We start from the raw sequence: 19,989 nt of genomic DNA, 5'->3' as shown, positions 1-19,989 counted from the left end.
GTGAGGCCACGAGCAGCACAGGGTGCTCAGACCTTCAGCTCGTGCACTGTGTTCTTAGCCCTGGGCCTTTTCCCCTCTCCGCCACGTGCCCTGTCTGGCCCTGAGAATTCAGTTACATGCTGCTTTCGCAAATGCTGTTTAGAAATAATGAACAGCAGAGATATGCACTGGGCCCAGGCTGTTCAGACGGCAGGGACACTGGAAGAGGAAGATGCCATGGAGCACATAGGAGCAAGGTTTTCAGCAGAGAGAGGCTATAAATGTGCCCTGCCCCAACTCTGCAGGATGCCCTGAAATGTTGCCACTTTGCTTCTGCCAGAGAACAGGCAGGTGCCAGCCTGTCACCCAGCCAGAGGGCTGGGCTGTTTGCTGAGTGCAGGGCAAAGACTAGAGAGCATTCAATAAGGCAGGCTGAGTGCTTGTTTAAACTGTAAAAGCCACAAGCGGAGGATTTCTCTGGCCACCTCCCTCCACAATAGGATTTGCAAAGGGATGTGGTAGAGAGCCCAGCCTCTTCTATTGCCTCTTGACTCTCGAGTGCCTTCCCTTCAATTACAGTCAGTGCAAAGGAGCGGTGCCAGCCAGGAGGAAGAATAAATACCTGGGAACAAAGCCGCCCTCTGCTTCCCAAGCAATCCCATTTCCAGAAGCATTAAGTGCCCAGAAAAGGTTCTTCACCAGCAGCGGGCAACCTGCTACCCCTCAGGATTCTCTGTGTGAGACCCGCGAGATGTTTTGCTGCCCACTGCCGACACACAGGGTTGCCAGATCCCAATTGGATTCTCTCCACAGGGTGGTTTTCCTACTGGTATTATGGAAGCAACACACACTTAACGCAAGAGCAAGTCTAGTGGGCGCATGCTGACTGAACACCACATTGCCTGGGAGAGCTGGGCGCGTGCTCTGCATCCCATCCCAGCGCTGCTACGGTTCAGTCGGCGCACCCTGCAAACGCTAGGTGCGCGAGCACAATGAGCAAAACTACCATGGCCTCGTGGGAACGTCTTGTTTACGACAATCTTGCAGCCCACTGGGATGAAGGAGGCCCACTCGCCAGCCTCGGTGGCCCATCGCTGGGCTTCACTCTCCATGCACATTGCGCTGCTTAGCTAGGCTGTTGCCCCTTAGCTTTGCTCTGGTCAGAATCACAGAATCCTAGAGCTGGAAGAGACCTCGGGAGGTCATCAAGTCCAACCCCCTGCCCAAGGCAGGACCAATCCCAACTAAATCAACCCAGCCAGGGCTTTGTCAAGCCGAGGCTTAAAAACCCAAAGGGATGGAGACTCCACCACCTTGCTAGGTAACCCATTCCAGTACCTCGCCACCCTCCTAATATCCAACCTAGACCCCCCGCCCCCACTGTAACTTGAGACCACTGCTCCTTGTTCTGCCATCCATCACTACTGTAAACAGCCTTTATCCATCCTCTTTGGAACCTCCCTTCAGGAAATTGAAGGCTTCTACCAAATCCCCGCTCACTCTTCTCTTCTGCAGACTAAATAAGCTCAAATCCCTCAGACTCTCCTCATAGGTTATGTGCTCCAGCCTCCTAATCATTTGGTTGCCCTCCGCTGGACCCTCTCCAATGCATCCACATCCTTTCTATAGTGGGGGGCCCAGAACTGGACACAATATTCTAGATGTGGCCTCACCAGAGCCGAAGGTCAGTCCAGTCTCCATGACATGCTGCAGCCAGGTGTCTGACCAGGCGAGTGCAGGGAAGAGGTTTCCTGACAGGGCCGTGGGACAGCCAAGCCTTACTCAATTGCCAACACTGGCAACTCTAGTAGGGTCCAGTCTGGTTTGAAAACAGGGTTTTTAGGTGAGCCCAAGGACCCGCCCTGGCCCTTGGCTGAACTAAACGCCTCTCACCTGGAAATTGCTAGTTACTTTTCCTCCCTGCTGTTCTTACAGTGATCTCATCTCACACAGGATGCTGAAAGCAGGGCACAAGCTAAGGAGCGTGCTACAGGCGTGGACAGGAAAGCAAGGCCCCATCTTCTCAACATAGATTCTCTTTATGAGCAACTGCCTGGCTGGATCCAGCCCCAGTTACCTCAAAGGCTGAATTCTGAACTATGAACCACGGCAGCAGCTCCTCTGGAATGACACAGATAAAGCCCAGGGCCAAGTGAGAGAGAGCCAGTGACAAAGCATTGGGAAAGAGAGCAGGCTCTGAAATGAACATACAGGGGAATTCAGCCAAATCCAGAGTCGGAGCATTTCTAGGAAATACTGCCACGCCTTCCCTTGCACAAAGCCCTAACTAGGATATGAATGACACTTGCAGCCAGGATGTCCTCCATGGTCCAGGAAATCAGACCCCTCCAAAAAGGAGGGCTGATGATTAACGTGTGTTAATACTGCAATTAAAGCAGGGCAGAATGAACGTGTGCTATTTTTTTTAACGTTTGTTAATCACAGGCATTTCCACTGTGCTGCCCCTTTGAAATGCTGCCCTAGAATTTCCAAGGTGCAGCGCAAAGTGGAGCCAGGGTCAGCTGGAGTCCCCAGCTGACCACGGCTCCGTGCAGCGCTTCCCCTTTGAAACATCGCTGCCACATTTCAAAGGGGGCAGCACTAGCTGAGCCTGGGATCAGCTGCGTGGTGCTGCTCCTTTGAAACGCCACTGCAGCATTTCAAAGGGGCTCTGTTCAGTGCTGCCCCTTTGAAACACTTTGGCAGCATTTCAAGTGGGCAGCGCCGCACAGCTGATCCTGGACTCGGCTCAGCACTGCCCCTGTGAAATGCTTTGGCAGTGTTTCAAAGGGGCAGCGCCGCACAGTTGATCCTGGGCTCAGCTCAGCGCTGCCCCTTTGAAACACTGTGGCAGTATTTCAAAGGGGCAGCACTGCACAGAGCCCAGGGTCAGCTGGGGACTCCAAACTTTGCCAAAGTGTTTCAAGGGAGCAGTGTTGCACAGCTGATCCCTAGCTCCGCTCATGCTGCCCCTTTGAAACGCCGCTGTGGTGCCAAAGGGGCAGCGCTGCACAGAGCCTGGGGTCAGCTGGAGTCTTATTATTCTTTAACATCGCGCTTAATTGCGATTAATTTTTTAAATTGCTTGATAGTCCTAAAAATAATAGTAATAAAAGATCAATCAAGCTCTGAGTCCAAGCAGAGCTTTTACCTCTAAAAGGCAGAAGTGTCAGAGAGTCCACTAGGGACTTCTCGATCGCTCGACTGGATGTCTGAGGAGCAGCAGCATAAAACCCGAAAATAAACAGCCAGATCCTCCAAAGGAGAGCGTGTGGAGCTGGCTGGGTTGTGGCACCTGAAACACAGCAAGCAATGGCTTGCCCTAAGGTTCCTTAGCACTTGGATTTGTGGCATCAGCCTTCCATCATGCTCCCCGGCTGTGCCGCCGACTCAGTGTGAGCCCAGCCAAATCCCTTAATTGATCCATGGCCAGCTGTCTTAATCCGAATGATGATGCTACTCCTTTTCGAGAGGAACAGGGTGGGGATGGGAATGAGGAGCAGCAGCTTCAAAGCCCTTGTTTAACTTCAGGGATTTGTGATGGTAACAACCCTCCTAGGCAGCCTTCCTTCTGTTCTGTTGAACTGCTGCTCCAGGCAGCAATACAAGAAACCCCATCAGTTGTAGGATGGATAGCTAGGCAAAAATTGACATCCCATCTCTCTCCATCGTCTGCATGACTGCCCAGAGCACTCCTAAGCCCTTTTTGTTTACTGGTAGGAGCCGCATGTTTCTTTTCTGTCTCTTTATGCGAAAGGCACAAAAAAGTCCACACATTCCAATTTTTCCTGGGTTACAAATGGAACAACCACCAGCTGAATGAGAAATCCATGGTGAGTCACACGTGGCAGGAAGCAGTTCAGCTCCAGCTGTCTTGGAGGAAAAGTCATTACAATTTCCAGTGATACTAGTTAACAAAGTCTAATTTCCAGCCTACACACTGCAAAGGGCAGGAGCCAGAGATGCAAAACATTATTCACTAAGTATCGTTGCCACTTGATTACTACAGCTGCTCTGACTGCACAGCCAGGCATTGTCCTGCCCTGGGCCATTCCTGCATCTGTCTGCGGTAGAACTCAGCCTAACACTTCTTTGCTAAAGCAGGTGCTTACAGACTTCAACACACTGCAGAAATTTCCCCTCCTGCAAAAGCAGATACTGAAAATATTCATAAAGAACCAGCAAACCAATTTCTGCATCTTCTGCATTTTCTTTCCAATAGTTTCATTATAAATCCCTCCAATAATGAAGTCGTACTTACTATGCAGTTAGTAAGACTCAGAAAACTGCTCCCAGGGCTAATCTGCACAGGTAATGAATCAGAAATAGTAAGACAAGGCTGCTGTCATATGGTTTCTGCTGCACAGAAAAAGCAAGGTACCTCCAAACTTCATGACGTAGGACAGTAATGTGGAGATGCTGCAGGTTTCAAGTGCATTTTCTTTAGGGCCATTCAGGGGAAAGTTGGGCATTTATACACATTCTGCAGAAGGGAAAGTCACCCAACGTTTCTGGAAGATGTGTCAGAATGCAAAACACTCACCCAAACTAGCCTGCTGTCACTAACAAGAAGCAGACTTCAGAGATTCTGCATCTCTTGTTTCAGAGATAGACATAAGACAGCCCCAGAGATGAAAGTTTACCCCCTTCCATTTCCAAAACACAGGGAAATCAGGACTGAAATTCACTACTTGGTTCCGTTCATATGCTTGTCTTGCTGCAAGGTTAATCAGCACCCAGATACCCTTTCCCCCCTTTGCAAAACCCTTTGAAGATGTCAATGCAAGAATCACATTGTAGAGAGAGGCAATAGCCTGGTCACAAACAGAAAGGCAGTTATTGTTTAGCCTGAACTGTCAGGCTGATCTGTCAGCAGCCTCTGAATGGAAGCTTTCTGGACCTTGTGACTGCAGCCAGACAAGCACATTCATAGCGCGGCCCCATGACTTCCTATGTGATCTGACAGGGAGATCATCAGCCAGAAGGCAACTTCTCATTTGGAACTTTTCCCAGGAGTTTGGCAGGCACCAAATCCCAGCGCCACCTACTTCACACCTACATGGATTTCCTCATGCCTAATCCTGATTACCAGAAGGGGAACGCTAAGATACTGCTGGAGCAAATGCCTCACTGAGTGGCATAACCAGCCTCAAGTATCTGGGCACATCATCTTTCTTCTGACTCTAAGGATGTAGGCAGAGTCTGCCCCTGAGGTTTCCCTACTAAGCTGGTTTGTCTTCTGAATCTTGAGTTTCCCCATGAGATCATGTTCTCTTTGATCAAGCTGTTTGCTAGGCCAATGAACAAATGTTAGTCATGACTCAGTGATGAATCAGTAGGATGGCACCTGTCTTCCCAGAGGCCAGTAAAGCTCCCTGATTGTGTATCCTCCCACAGATTTGAAGTTGTATTTGTGCATATGAAACTACTGGATAGGCAACCCTAGACCCTCTTTGGCCAGAGCCTACAAACCCCAGGCAGCAGCAGCTTCCTTGTATATGCTCTTCTTCATCCTGCCCTTTGTCTCCATGGCCCATCTAAGCCTTGGTTTCAGAGAGACAATGAAGAGCTAGTGAGTGGCATTTGTGGGTACAGTGTTGGGATTACAGACATTTGGTCACAGAACTGGACCGAGAAGCCAAACGTTCAACCAGCTGGCATGACTACACCTTACTGTCCGAGGCGCTGGTTGGAAAAGGAGATGGACGACGACTGATGCAATCTCCAGTCTGTGTCTTTCAACTAACCTTTCCCCTTCTCTGAGGTTACGACCAGAGAAAGCTTTTGCCAGATGAGGCGGTGCCTAGGAACGATCACTTACCCCACCCGCTTGATTCCATACGTAGAACCCCCAAGAGATTAAGGCCTGGAGGGGGAACTTTTCCATTCCTCCAGCCATCTCAGGAGAGGGCTCTCCCAGGCACTGTGGAGGACAGAGAATGTTGTTTCGAAACTACCCTTAACCAGAGAATTAAAACTGAACAAAACTCCCGAGAGACTGGTTCCATGGAGCAGGCCTGCAGCAATACGTACTCCTGATCTGACGCAGTAGCTTTAAAAGCATCACTTGGATAAGCGCATTGTGATTACTGAAAGCTAGAAGCAGCAGAGTTATGTGCATGAGTGGGAGGAACCTGGAGTGAAGGAAAGGGAGTGAAAGAAAAAAAACCCAGTAACTTACCCGTACAGGAACCGTGCTTCAGGATGTGCCGTGCACACACGTTCCTCTTCAGGTGTATAAGTCCAGTGCACTTGCGTTGGCTGCTTCCTTTGTACTCTCAGGTGAGGGACAATGGAGCATGTTTGCTTCCTCCCCCTCTAACTTCACACTGCAGTAACCACAGGTGGATTAAGATTTATTGGGGCCTTGGGTACAAAGAATATTTGCCTCCCCTCCCCCATCTCCCACCACCAATATTCTCTAGGTGCCAAAGACACACCTGAGGAATGAATCTGGATGCCTGCAGAGCAGCCAGAATAACAATTGCTGGCTTGGGACACAAGGATAGGTCCCTAGGCCATGTGACCCACTCCAGCTTGGAAGAGACCAGGGATGGATATAAAAGGCCATGTGGCAGACTCCATTTTGGTCTTCAGTTCAGCTCCTGATCCCAGATGCAGCCTTGCCAGGAATAACGAGCTGGAAAGAACCGTGGACCCATCCTGACATAGGATGTACACCAGAGACTACAAGATAGCAGTTTGTAACATCTCTGCTAAGAGCCTGCATTGAGAACCTGGTGATTCGATGCATGCAACGTATTCTCCTTAACAACCTTGCTCTCATGCTTTTCTTTTAGTAATAAACCTTTAGATTGTAGATTTTGAAGGACTGGCTCAGCGTGATCTTGTGGGTAAGATCCAGAGTGTAAATTGACCTGGGAACTGTGGCTGGTTTCTTGGGACTGGAAGAACCCGTTCGGGGAAGGTGAGATTGGGGTCTATAACCCCTCACTCACCTGTGGTTAGGCCCGGGCTGATTGGGACACAGGTGCCAGAGGGGTTTTGCTCGTGAGGCTTCAGGCTGACCAGATTGGCAGCTGAAGCACTTGGCGACTGATTTATGGCCTATTTGGGAAGGGTCTCCAGTCTGGGGCTGTAGGGAGCCCTGAGTTTTGAGCAATTTGCCCTGAGCGGGCGCCCTCAACTATGCCCAGATCTGGCCCAGTCTGTCTCACATGGGCAGCACACCAGGGGGGCAGGGACATAAGCCAGGGGTTGCTTTCTGGCACCCCGGTTGCCCACCCAGGATGGTGTTTTGACGTGTGCTGCGTGGGGCCTGGGAGAGAAGGAGACAGGCTTGGGCCAGCACCACGCAAGGCACTGGGAGGTAAAGGGAGAGGGGCATCCGCCAGCTCAATGTGGGGGACAATGGGAGGAAAAAACAGTTACTTACCTTCACAGCTGTTGTTCTTTGAGATGTGTTGCTCATGTCCATTCCATATAGGTGTGCCCATGCTGCGTGCACGAGTCGTTGGAAGTTTTTCCCTTAGCAGGGCCCCTTAGCAGTACCCTGCTAGCCCTCCATCCCCTCAGTTCCTTCTTCCCAGACTACTACAAAGGGGAAGTGGACAGGATTTGGAATGGACATGAGCAACTCATCTCGAAGAGCAACAGTTATGAAGTCAGTCAGTCTTTCTTCTTCTTCGAGTGATTGCTCATGTCCATTCCATATAGGTGACTCCAAAGCAGAAACCCCAGGCGGCAGGGTGGCAGTTCTAACCTTCCATAGAGCACTGGACAGCCCTACCAAGAGCTGCATCCTCCCTAGCCTGGTGAGCTAGTGCATAGTGGTTGGCAAAGGTACGGACCAAAGACAGCGTGGCAACCCTACAGATCCAGAATAGGGACCTGAGCCACAAAAGCAGTAGAGGCGGCCTGCACCCTAGCAGAGTGAGCCGTGAGGGGTGGAGCCGGAACCCCAGCCAGGTCATAACACTCTTTAGTACAGGAGGTTATCCAGGAAGAATTCCTCTGAGTGGAGACCGGCTGGCCCGAGCCTCTTCGCGATTGCAACAAACCACCGTGGGGACTTACGAAACGGCCTCATGCTGTTTAAATAAAAAGCCAGGGCTCTCCTGGTATCTAGTGTGTGTAGAGCCTGTTCTTTACCAGGGGCATGGGGCTTAAGGAGAAAAACATCTTGAGACACATGGAACTGAGACGCCACCTTCAGTTGGAAGGCATGGTGAGGATGTAGCCTAACCTTGTCCTTGTAGAAGACTGTGTAAGCGGGATGGAGGGCCTCGGGTAAGGGCCCTTAACTCTGATACACGCCTGGCCGAGGTGATCGCCACTAAGAACCACACCTTCCAGGAGCGGTGCAGCAGGGAGCAGGTCACCAGAGGCTCAGAGCAGCGGGGCTGAGAGTCTAGCTAGGACCAGGTTAAGGTCCCATTGAGGAACGGGTTGATGGACATGTGGATAAAGCCTGTCCAGCCCCTTCAAAAAACGATGGACCATGGGGGCCACAGAGTGTCTTGCCTGGGGAAGTTGCAGGTGAAAAGTGGAGATAGCCACTGAGTGCAACCTAATTGATGAAGAGGATAATCCAGGACCAGCGGGACCTAGGCATCCATAAGGGAATCCCATTTCTGGGTAGCCCAGAGAGAGAAATGCTCCCATTTAGCCAAGTAGCCCTAGCAGGGGGCTTCCTACTCCCTAACGAGACCTCTTGTGCCCCCTCTGAGCTCTTGTATATTTCAAAGCATAAGTGCTGCGTGGAGCCTGCGGCCAGTGGGGGACTCAGAGTCCCCTGCTAGTCCCAGGCTCCACACGGCATTTCAATCTTTGGAAAGTACAAGAGTCCCTGGGGCGCAGTCTCAAAACCACTGATGGGGCTGTTGGGGCTTGTTGGAGGAACCTGGACTTTTATCCAAGGTGGGAATAGTGCCTATTATTTCTGCCATTCCCATTCCTCGCCCTACGCTGGGAGAAGTATGAGCGAGAGCCCTGTTGGGCAGGCCTCGGGGCATTCCTGCCCAAAAGGGTGCACCTCTGGGGAGCTGGGGTATGAATCCCGAGGGACTTCAATGTGGCCTGGGCGTCCTTCAGGCCATGCAGACGATGGTCAGTCTACTTGGAGAACAAGGACGGCCCTTCAAAGGGGAGGTGCTGAATGGCAGTGTGGAGATAAGGAGGCACCTCCAACGCCTAGGAGAATACCCTGCCCTCCTCCGAGTGGGACTTGAACTCGGACTGGGAATTCTGTGGGACAAGTTCAGTGGATTTTTCAATAGCAGCCCAGGTGTTGTACACATAGTGAATCTACAAGTCCTGCTGAGTCACTATATGGAGCTGCAAGCCCCCAGAAGCACAGGCCTCCCCCCCCAAGAGGTCTGTCTTTTTAGCATCCCTGCTCTTGGGCATTGCGCCTGGCTGTCCCTGCCTCTCCCGCTGGTTCACTGCCTGGACCACCAGGGACCCAGGAGGGTGGGGGGAAAGAGATGGGAGAAGAGATGTTCGTTCCCCTCTTGTGGCACGAAGTACCTCCGCTTGACCTTCTTATCAGTTGGCGGGATGGAAGCCGGGGTTTGCCAGAGGGTCTTTGTGATCTTTGTCATGGTCTTGTTAAGGGACAGGGCCACTCCTGGGGGTGTTGGGCTCCAGGATATTGACTGTTGGGTCCAAATCCTCTGACACCTCCTCTGCCTGGAGTCCCAGATTCTGGGCCAGGCAACGAAGAAGGTCCTGGTGCAGCCTCAAATCCATAGAGGGCATGGAAGGCGACAGCGCCCTGACAAGGGCTTCATCTGGCAAGGAAAAAGATGACACTTATAGGCCCGTGACCTCCAGGTCATGGAGCTGCGAGGGGGCCTGAGAAGCTGCCAAGACTGCCACTGTGCAAGGCTGAGGTGTGGGTGGCCCTCATTCGACAGGGGGTCTGGGTGAAGCCTGCCCCCACATGAGGGAATGAGTCACTGGGGTCACCAAAGGAGGAGCCCTGGGCCCTGAGTAGACTGACTCCAGTCCGCAGGGGCCCACACCCTGGCTGTGATGATAGGCCCAGGGAGTCCAAAACAGCCACTATACAAGGGCCTACCACTGCGGTCGCCAGTACTGCTGTGCTGGTGGGACAGGAGTAGGCTGTGGCCAAGGTTGCTCCTGTTGGTGCTGCAGCTGCACTGATGTACTCCGGTGCTGGGAAAAGTGGCAGGAGTAAGAACGGTGACACAACCTTGACCTGGAGTCCTGCAGTGACATGGCAGACTCCACCTCCAAATCAGTGGAATATTCAGAGGTCGACAAGGGCAATGTCGTGATGGTAGCGGCTGGCGATCTCCAGCCAGGGGGCGTCAAGCCAGGCGATCTCCAGCTCCTCTGTGTGGGAAGCGGCGGAATCATAACAAGTGATGTGGTGCTAGTCTGCCTGCCACTAACCTGCCAGCAGCTGGAGGGCTGCATGGCAGGGTGGTTGCTGCCCAGAGAGCCTGTGTCAGTGCCGACTCTGCTACCGGTGGTTGGGCTGGGAGTAGAGCAGAGGTCAGTGCCTCTACTGGAGACAGAGTGGGGCCTAGTACTGGGGTCAAAGGACCAGGGTGCTCGGTGCCGTCTGGTGTCATGCTCCTTTGCCAGGCCCGGTTCCGAGGTTGAGAATGAGGTAAGCTCAATCGGGTCTTCATAGCACAAATTGTATATCCTATTTCGAGTTTTGGGTATGGTGTAGACACACCCTTGTAGATGGAGGGACTAAGGATCATCTGAACAGAGACTGTAACACCAAAGCTGGCATCATCAGAAGGCTCCCGTGATGACGAGTGTGGAAAAAATACACAGGTGATCATGCTGCGGCTTTGCAGATATCAGCTACTGGATGAAGGTTGACGTGGACGGAGCCTTTTATTCTAGATGTAGGAGAGATGTTACCAAGTTTGTAGCAGAGCTTAATGCAGCCAAAATCCAATGTGAGATTTTTCCAAGCTGACATTGGTTGACAGCTTATTCTCTCAGCACAGGCTGTGAAAAGCCTGGGACAAGTCCTGAAAGGCCTTGTGCAATCCAGGTAGAATGCCAAAGCTCTACAAACAACCAAGGCATGAAGCGTTTCTTCAGCATTAGGGGAATGGGGTTTCAGGAGGAAAAAAAAAAAAAAAAAAAAACCAGAAGCAAATGAATAATTTGGTCCAGGCAAAAAGCTGACACTGTCTTAAGCCTTCCTAATTGACCTCTTGTGTTAAAGAAAACCCCGTGAGGGAATCTACAAGTGCGTTCCTCACTCCTGGAAAGCGGAAGGCCTCAGGGAAGCAGTGTGACATATGCATAGGCTCCTGAGGAGGGTAGCTTCCTGCCATAGTTGAAACTTGAGTGCATTGGACACTCAACATCATACAAAGGAGAAGGCAGGATTCTGGCTTGAAACTAAGATGTCAGCTGTTTATTCCAGTGTGTTGGCACTTGAGGCCTTGAAAGCACAAAGAAACCCGAGATACATGTGTCCCGGTTTGCAAATTCAAACTGATCTCACTCCTCTCTCTGAACAGAGGACTGCAGCCAGTTTAGGGAATGGAGGATAAATCCCACCACACTTTTTATTTTAATCTCAAATTTCAGCCGACACTAAAATTGGGACAATAGGATATGAATGTTAGCATACGGTTGTATAAATGATTAGCCAAAAAGCCTGTATCAGAGGCAGCAGTGCGGGGGAGGAGGACAGGCAGGAGCTGATATTCATGGGAAGCTGGCTTTTAAGATGTCTCTCCACATGTGCCTGCCTCCACCTTGCTGCCTCCCAGAAGCCGGAGCTCCGTGGAGCTGCCTTCCTGCTGTGCTGCTGTCTCTGTTTCAGCAGCAGCATATGGGGGGGGGGGGAGGGAGAGGGTGTCAGGTGGGATGCTGGCGCAGCCCCTGTCTGCAGGCAGCCCAGGCCTCCTGTGGACGGGCTGCTGCTGCAGAGCAGCCTCTGTCTGTGCTGGCCCTGGGCTCACTGCAGAGAGAGGCTGCTCCATGGGATGGCAGAGCAGCTCCTGTCTGTGGGGAGCTCATAGCCCCCTGTGGACAGAAGATGCTGCTGCCCCATTCTGCTGCCTCTGTATCGGAGGCAGCAGTGCAGGGTGACAAGGGACTCCCCAGGAGAGGTGGCAGGAGCACACTGGCTGCTGCCTCCACCCCTGGCGACCATAGAATAATTGTGTAACTGCTAAGATTTGGTGCGGTTACGCAATTATTGAATTAAACAATCAAACATCCCTACAATATGGCAAGAACCCACCCATACAAAGCTGTTCTCATCCAAAGCAGTGAGAGGTCAATTTCAGCTGCAGCCTAAGAGCCTGAGTCTTAAAGAACTCACATGTGCATATCAAATACATTAAGTATAACCTTTAACTGGCTATCCAAGGTTAACCTTTAACTTTGATCTGAGGAAGTGGGTCTCGCCCATGAAAGCTCATCACCTAATAAACCATCTTGTTAGTCTTTAAAGTGCTGCATAGTCCTGTCTATTGTTTCAGCTTTAACTCTGCTAATATTGAAGGCCACATCCCCCTCAGCAGATGCAGACGGCATCTTGTGAAAGAGACAATGAAGCCTTGTACAGTTCTGAGCTAATACAATCTCTAGAACACCTGTTACTGCTAGATTGCCTAATCAGGTTAACTCCTTATGCATGACACACCAGGGACCTGCCCAGACCATCTGCACACACCCTGCATCAGAGCATATAAAAAGCACAGGAAAGAGACAGGAACCGCAAGCATGACCTGAGCTCTGGGATATTCCCTCTGTAGCTTTCGCCATGTCACTTCAACTCTGCCCTCAAAGTTCCCTCCAAGAGTGCATGTGATGCATAATTACTGTCCAACACAAGCTCGCTCAGAAAGATACACTGAGGTGCCAGCTCTGACAAACGCAGTCTGCTCTTTCCCCAGCAGTTAAGAGAGCTGAGCACTATGGGCGCGAGTAGACAAAGGTTCAGCTGGGTAGTCTCTGGGACATTCTGCAGCAGTGGATGAATCCAGCTCCAACATGGGGAGGGCAAAAATCCATCTTGAAGAGCTTCCCCTTTAAGAAAAGAGCAAAACTGAATGCTCGGGAGAGGTGTGAAACATTTTCCATACCCAGACATGAGAAACTGCCCCATAGCGTCCCTCTCCAACGTGCTTCAGTCCTATTCTATCACAGCTACCTCTCTTACAAGAGGGGGTTCAGTCAGTTGCCTCATGCCAGGGTGGGTTGGGATAGCCAGTTGACATAGGTATCTGCCCACAAATCACTAAATACTAAACTCAGTTCATCAGTGAACATCACCCAAATCTAAGCCAGAGTGCTAACCTTCTGATTGTTAACCTGGCTATGTTCCCTGTTCCTCAGGCAGCTGCTCAGGAAAGATTTGAATGCCACCCAGCTAATTAGAGTGCCCAGAGATAGGTTTTTGTTTCTACTGGCGGTGCACAGTGGCACATGCCTCAGTGCACATAAAATGTATTCTGCACCTGGATGGAACAGATTAGAGGGAACATTGTGAGTTGGCATGCATATGTCATTCCCACTTACAACTGCTGCATTTGAATAGGAAAAAGGCAGAGAGAATCTCCTTTTTCTTTGAGTCCCGAGCAGCCTGGTTTTCCCTTCCCTTTGCTTCAGCAGGGCTCGACATCTAATCTCCCGTAGCGAATAGATTTCAGCCGCGCGCCCCATTCATTTGCGGCACGTGCATGCGCAATGCGGCTCTTGCACATATGCAATACGGGGCTGGCGAGCGGTTTTCGCTGCCGTTTGTCAAGTCCTGTGCTTCAGAGAAGGGCTACTGCTGTTGAGCAAAGGAAAGGATGCCTGTGGGAATGGCTAAGCAGCTGATGTGCTGGTGCACTAGTTATTTCACTGTTACCTATGCTTCCCTAATGTGTATTGCATCCTCTGGTGTTTTATCTGGAATTGATATTTAAGTTCTCACAGGCAGTGACCGTTTTGATTATGTGTTTGCACAATGCAATGATGCCTCTACATGCCACTGCAATGAAAACAATATTGGACTCCATACCCAAAGGCAGATGACAGGGTGCTTTTTTCTTTTTGCTGACATTGTGCTCTGTTCTAAAGACTTACTATTCAAGGTACAGATACCTCCTTTTCTCTACACCCCTCATCAGACAAACCACAAGCCACTTCCCCTCCCAAAAAGCACACACCATAAGAGACTTCACTGCAGTTTCTTGGTTCTTGAATATGTATTTTTTTTACTGAAAAATCATTCATAAATTAAATACAAAAATGTACAAACACATGGGTAAATAAATGTAATGATACAAAGGATTGCTCTGCTGAAAAAAGTTGTGTGTGTCTCTTAAAACACTAAATTTCAGTGCAAACATGTACCTGGCACCTCTTAAAAACTTAAGAGAAGTTCAAAAGCCATGATGATGGACGTATACTATCTAAGATTTAATTCTACCGTGGACAGTGAGTGACTAGAAGTGTGTGGCTGTTGCTCCATTGTTAAATTCTTTATAGAAGAGGAGCTTTAAAAAAATAATGAACTTTAAATAAATATTGTAGCAAATAAAATCCCACATGGCTTGTTAAAATCAGCATTGAACATGCCCCGACCCCCAGTAAGTTTAGTAGACAATGTTGATGTACAAGGGGGGCACAAGTGGCCTTGTTGAATTGCAGCTGCCAGTATATGTACAGTTCTTTTTACTATGAGAATTTTTACACCATAAAACAGCACATGCACTTGACAAAATGTTTTAACAATTACATTTCTATACAGTATTTGACTTAGCTGATAAGATTAACAGTGCACATTTTAAGATATTCCACATTTTAGAGAGAGGGAAAAACTCAACCTGACTGACCCCTCCCCCCTCAAAAAACCCACAAATGCAAAAAGTGAAACAGATTAGGTGTGAAACGGGCACTTTCAGGTCAACCTTAAATGAGTGCATTTCTGAGTAGAGGTAATGCCTTTTTTGTTCAAAATAGAGGGCACAAGAGATGGCAAATATATATTAAGGACTTAGCCAAACTAAAATACAGCCTAACATCTACTCACATATGCATGCACAATTCCTGTGGTTGTGAATTTAGACCATTTGAAATACATTCCTTGTTTAAAGCACCATTAAAGACATCAGTTGCTAACAACGTTTCAAGATTAAAGAAATAAGAGGGAGAGTGAAGTTCAACATTTGAAAAGGATCCACAAGAATTACAGAGATCAAGAATCAGAAGCAAGAGAGTCTTTTATTGCTATATGTGCCATATTAACCAAACTATAAATAACTGTCAGGAAACATTTGTAAAGCACATGTATTCCAAGACTTTAAACCTAAATTACCAAACTTACCAGCACTTTCAAGGGCAGATATACTGTCCTCTCATGCAGGCTGATAACTGATAAGATCTACACAACAAGAACTCCATGTTTTCTAAACTAAGTTACTCTCAAGAGACAAGAGGCCTGGTCAATCACACCCACAACAGATGTGTATGGGGATCATATGTCCATGGAACCAAGAAAACAATGTAAACCATAAGAGTTCAGGAAACAGAAGGCAAACAATGCAATAAAGGAAAGTTAAAGAACTTCTGAGCTGAAATACTCTCAATCTTTATAAATAGACATAAAAAAGCAACCCAGAACACTTTTACTAGATAGAAATCCAGTAAAAGTGAGTTTGTATATACTGCGTAGGTGATGGATCATTTTAAACCAAGGAGGGAAAACAAAACAAAACACAGGCACAATCCAGGGAGGACAGTTCAGAAAAAAATCTAAACATGTGAAAATGGGGATATCAACCAAGCACTACAGTGTTTTCCAAAATAGAATGCCCTTCATTTTTTCCTCATTCTGATTTTATATCTGTGGATAAATCTAGCTCTCTATTTGTACTTGTGCAATGCTTGCTCTGGCTAAGAAAAATAACCAAGGATTCTACCTACAATTAGAATGTACATTAGTTCAGTGTACTGTTCAATTTCCACAATAAATATATCAAAATACTATTTCATAGAACAAAAATGTTACATTAGAGGAATCACTGTAGAACATTGTTAATTTGGGAGCAGATTTAATAAACTGCAACTGACTGCCCAAAACTAAAGACAGTGACAGATGAGGGAAAGTAAGATTTTTGCAATTTTTTGCATGGAAACCACATGAGCCTACTGGTGAATTTTGTAGAGGGAAGGGGAGAAGAGAAGGGATGCATCTGAATTAGTCTAGAATCTAAGCAACCGACAATGAAAACCTAACAGGAATAAAATGGAAAAACTCCATAAGAACTATAATTTACACATTCTCTCTCATACAATGATATGAGCTGGATATTTTGTACTTTCATGAGGTTTCCATTATCCTTCCCTTCTCCCCAAAAGCCCCCTCCATTTCCATAATAAGCAATGATGTGGCTCTTATTTCTGGAACCCAGCAACCAACTAACGCAGACCCAGATGCTGCAAACACTTCAGCAAGTGCTTTAGCTTTATATCACAGGAAATACTTACATGAGCAGAGAGACCTGCTCACGAGTAAAATTATGTACATGTTTGCAGGATTGGGGTCTATATAAGTGATCCTAATATGTAAACCTTTAGCTTGAGTTTTAATTGTAAAAGAAAATTAAAAAGAGGCATTTTACACAGCTTATTTACACTTACACTTCTTTAAGAAGCGATTTTGTTGTATATACTTCAAGCAGGTCATTTTAAAAAAAACAGAACACATACAGGTAGAAGAATGGTATCATTTTAAGTTTCACTTGATCTCCGATTAGGGGAGTTGCCTAGTGGATTGCTTCTGGCATCCAAACTCAAGAAGTCAGAGTTGTTCAGCCAAACTGGTTCCGTAAGAAGAAAGCACATCAGATCACTGTTGCGGTGTTTGTGATTGTTGGAGGAGACGGAATGCAGAGATGAGAGCAACAGGTCACACCATTGTTCTTAAAATCGGAAGGCGAGTGAAGTCCCCGAGCTTGCTGCACAATCAGATTGGGACAGGCGATTTGTGTGTATTCTTTCAATTTTATTCTTCAAAATACTGTGATCCTTCATTAGACAATATATTTCTTGTCCTTGGTAAACCTACAAAAGAATGTCTAACATGTTGCTTTCTTGGCAAAGAGCAAAGCAAACTTAGTCTCTTCTCAGTTTTCATTTACCAGAGCCAGCTCTGGAGTCAGGTTAACAGTTACGTTTTTATACAAGGCATCACACGTAATGTTTGGAAAGTAGTTCAAGTTATTGAGACCATCCAGGACTTGCCTCTCTTTTGACTTCCGCAGCAATGCATACCTGTTTAAAGAGAACAAAAGATGGATGCATCCATTCCAAACTCAACAAATTTAGGCTGAGCGCCACTATACACAGTCCAGTCCCAACAAGAAAAAACTAACGTGAGAAAATCCTCCTCAACACAGACCCCCTTAAATATTTTTACTGAAGCAGCTCCAGCATTTAGACATGTAAATATGTAGTGCACTTTGTAGAAATAAAATGCTGATCCACTGTTAGAAGCGATGCCTAGCACAGGATAAGACCCGTGTTATTTTTCTAGGCTCGTATGTTCCCTGTGTCGAGCTAGCACAGTTGAGTCAAACTCCACACTCAAACAAGAATTGATAACTTCCTTCCTCAAAACTGTCAAGTGTTGACATGAAAGAGCTGAATGACCTTAGCGTGTTTTCCGCATGCTCCTATACAAAAATAAAGCATGCCTTTTAGGGATGTGAATACCGGTTAACAGTTAACCAGTAAGTATCACCATTGGGAGAGAGGGGGAGAGAAGGAGGCAACGCCAGCCTGGCGCAGCAACCCCTCTGCCCACCCCTGTTTAATCGGTTAACTGCTTAAACATTATGTTTAATTGGTTAACTAATTAAACTGGATTTTACATCCCCAATGCCTCTGTCCAGGAGAATTGATCATCTGAGACAGATGAAAGGAGGGGGGCATGAGGGATGTAAAAGATTGTTATTTGTTTTAATTTTTGCCAAAATAAAACCATTCCCAAGAACTTGAAGCAAAGAGAACTGGCGTAAAGGCAGTGGGGCAGGAAATCAGTCAGAAAAACCGGATTTGAGGCAGTGAAGAGAAAAGGTTCTTGGCCCTTCATTTCAGGGTTGGAGGCAACATGGAAGAGCATCACAAAGATACACAGCACATTGTGTGAGAAGGAAAGGTGCAAACATACAGGCCAGGTAGGTTCTTTGGTACTTGCGTAGCCCTCATTCTTATAGTATCTAGCTGTTTCACAATCGTTAATGCTTTTCCAGGATGTTAAAGTAAAGCATGAAGACTTTGAACTCAGTCCACAAAAGATTAAATTAGTCAAGGAACACGGAAGCAAAGCAGCAGGAAGAGTTTTATCTGTAGCTTGCTGGATACATTGAAAAAGGGAAAGGAGAGAGTCCAGAATGGAAGAGATTACAGTAGCCTAAGCAGGAGAAACACACTGGCATATGATACAGTTGTAGCACTGGGGACAGAAAGGACAGAGCAGAGGGAGAAGTAGCAACAAAGATCTGGCAAGAGATTGTCAATTCCCCGCACCCAATCAGCTCAAGGCCTGAGCTGGACGGCCTGAATAGACTATGGCCAGGTCTACACTACGGGGGGAAGGTTGGCTTAATAAGGTAAGCAACTCTAGCTACATAAACACAGCTGGAGTCAACATATCTTAAGCCGAGTTTGGTGTGGTCTCCACAGTGGGAAGTCAATGGGAGAAATGCTCCTATTGACTTTCCTTATTCCTTGTGACAGTGAAGAGTACTGACACCACAGGGGAATCCATCAGTGTTCAATTTAGCGGATCTTCATTAGATCCTCTAACTTGAATCCCAGAAGATTGATCGCCAGAGTGTTGATCCTCCAGGAAGTGGAGATGTGGCCTAAGAGTGTGTCAGTTAGGACAACATTCAGGGAAGTGAAGTTCCATTTGATCAATTGGAGAAGAAAAGCTAAAAAGGAGTTTGAAGAACAGCTAGCCAAAAACTCCAAAGGTAATAACAAAATGTTTGTTAAGTGCATCAGAAGCAGAAAGCCTGCTAAGCAGCCAGTGGGGCCCCTGAATGATAGAGATACAAAAAGAGCACTTAAAGAGGATAAAGTCATTGCGGAGAAACTAAATGAATTCTTTGCTTCAGTCTTCACGGCTGAGGATGTTAGGTTGATTCCCAAACCTGACCCGTCCTTTGTAGGTGACAAATCTGAGGAATTGTCTCACATTGAAATGTCATTAGAGAAGGTTTTGGAATTAAGTTTATCAATTAACAGTAACAAGTCACTGGGACTGGATGGCATTCACCCAGGAGTTCTGAAAGAACTCAAATGTGAAATTGCGGAACTATTGACTATGGTTTGTAACCTATCCTTTAAATCAGCTTCTGTACCCAACAACTGGAAGACAGCTAACGTAACACCAATATTTAAAAAGGGCTCTAGAGACGATCCCGGAAATTACACACCGGTAAGTCTAACGTCAGTACTGGACAAATTAGTTGAAACAATAGTAAAGAATAAAATTCTCAGACACATAGAAGAACATAATTTTGGGGGCAAAAGTCAACATGGTTTCTGTAAAGGGAAATCATGTCTTACTAATCTATTAGAGTTCTTTGAAGGGGTCAACAAACATGTGGACAAGGGGGATCCAGTAGATACAGTGTACTTAGATTTCCAGAAAGCCTTTGACAAGGTCCCTCACCAAAGGGTCTTACATAAATTAAGTTGTCATGGGATAAGAGGGAAGATCCTTTCATGGACTGAGAACTGGCTAAAAGACAGGAAACAAAGGGTAGGAATAAATGGTACATTTTCAGAATAGGGTAACTAGTGGTGTTCCCCAAGAGTCAGTCCTAGGACCAATCCTATTCAACTTATTCATAAATGATCTGGAAAAAGGGGTAAATAGTTAGGTGGCAAAGTTTGCAGACAATACTGAACTGCTCAAGGTAGTTAAGACCAAAGCAGACTGTGAAGAACTTTGAAAAGATCTCACCAAACTAAGCGACTGGGCAACAAAATGGCAAATGAAATTGAATGTGGGTAAATGTAAAGTAATGCACT

General features: G+C 47.4%; 1 protein-coding gene across 1 annotated transcript in view; it reads right to left on the bottom strand.

The window, feature by feature from the left end:
- Nucleotides 1-14,128: 14,128 nt before the first annotated feature.
- The window catches only part of B4GALT5 (beta-1,4-galactosyltransferase 5), a 75,484-nt gene continuing 69,623 nt past the window's right edge, over nt 14,129-19,989 (bottom strand). Inside the window, exon 9 of the mRNA XM_075901224.1 lies at nt 14,129-17,217. Within this exon, the coding sequence (XP_075757339.1) occupies nt 17,070-17,217 (148 nt within the window). The 3' untranslated portion in view covers nt 14,129-17,069. The remainder of the gene's footprint in view (nt 17,218-19,989) is intronic.

This window comes from Pelodiscus sinensis, chromosome 18, assembly GCF_049634645.1.
Source record: "Pelodiscus sinensis isolate JC-2024 chromosome 18, ASM4963464v1, whole genome shotgun sequence".
In the NCBI taxonomy this organism is placed as follows: Eukaryota; Metazoa; Chordata; order Testudines; family Trionychidae; genus Pelodiscus; species Pelodiscus sinensis.
Note: the sequence above shows the minus strand (reverse complement) of the source record. Positions and strands in the feature narration are given on the sequence as shown.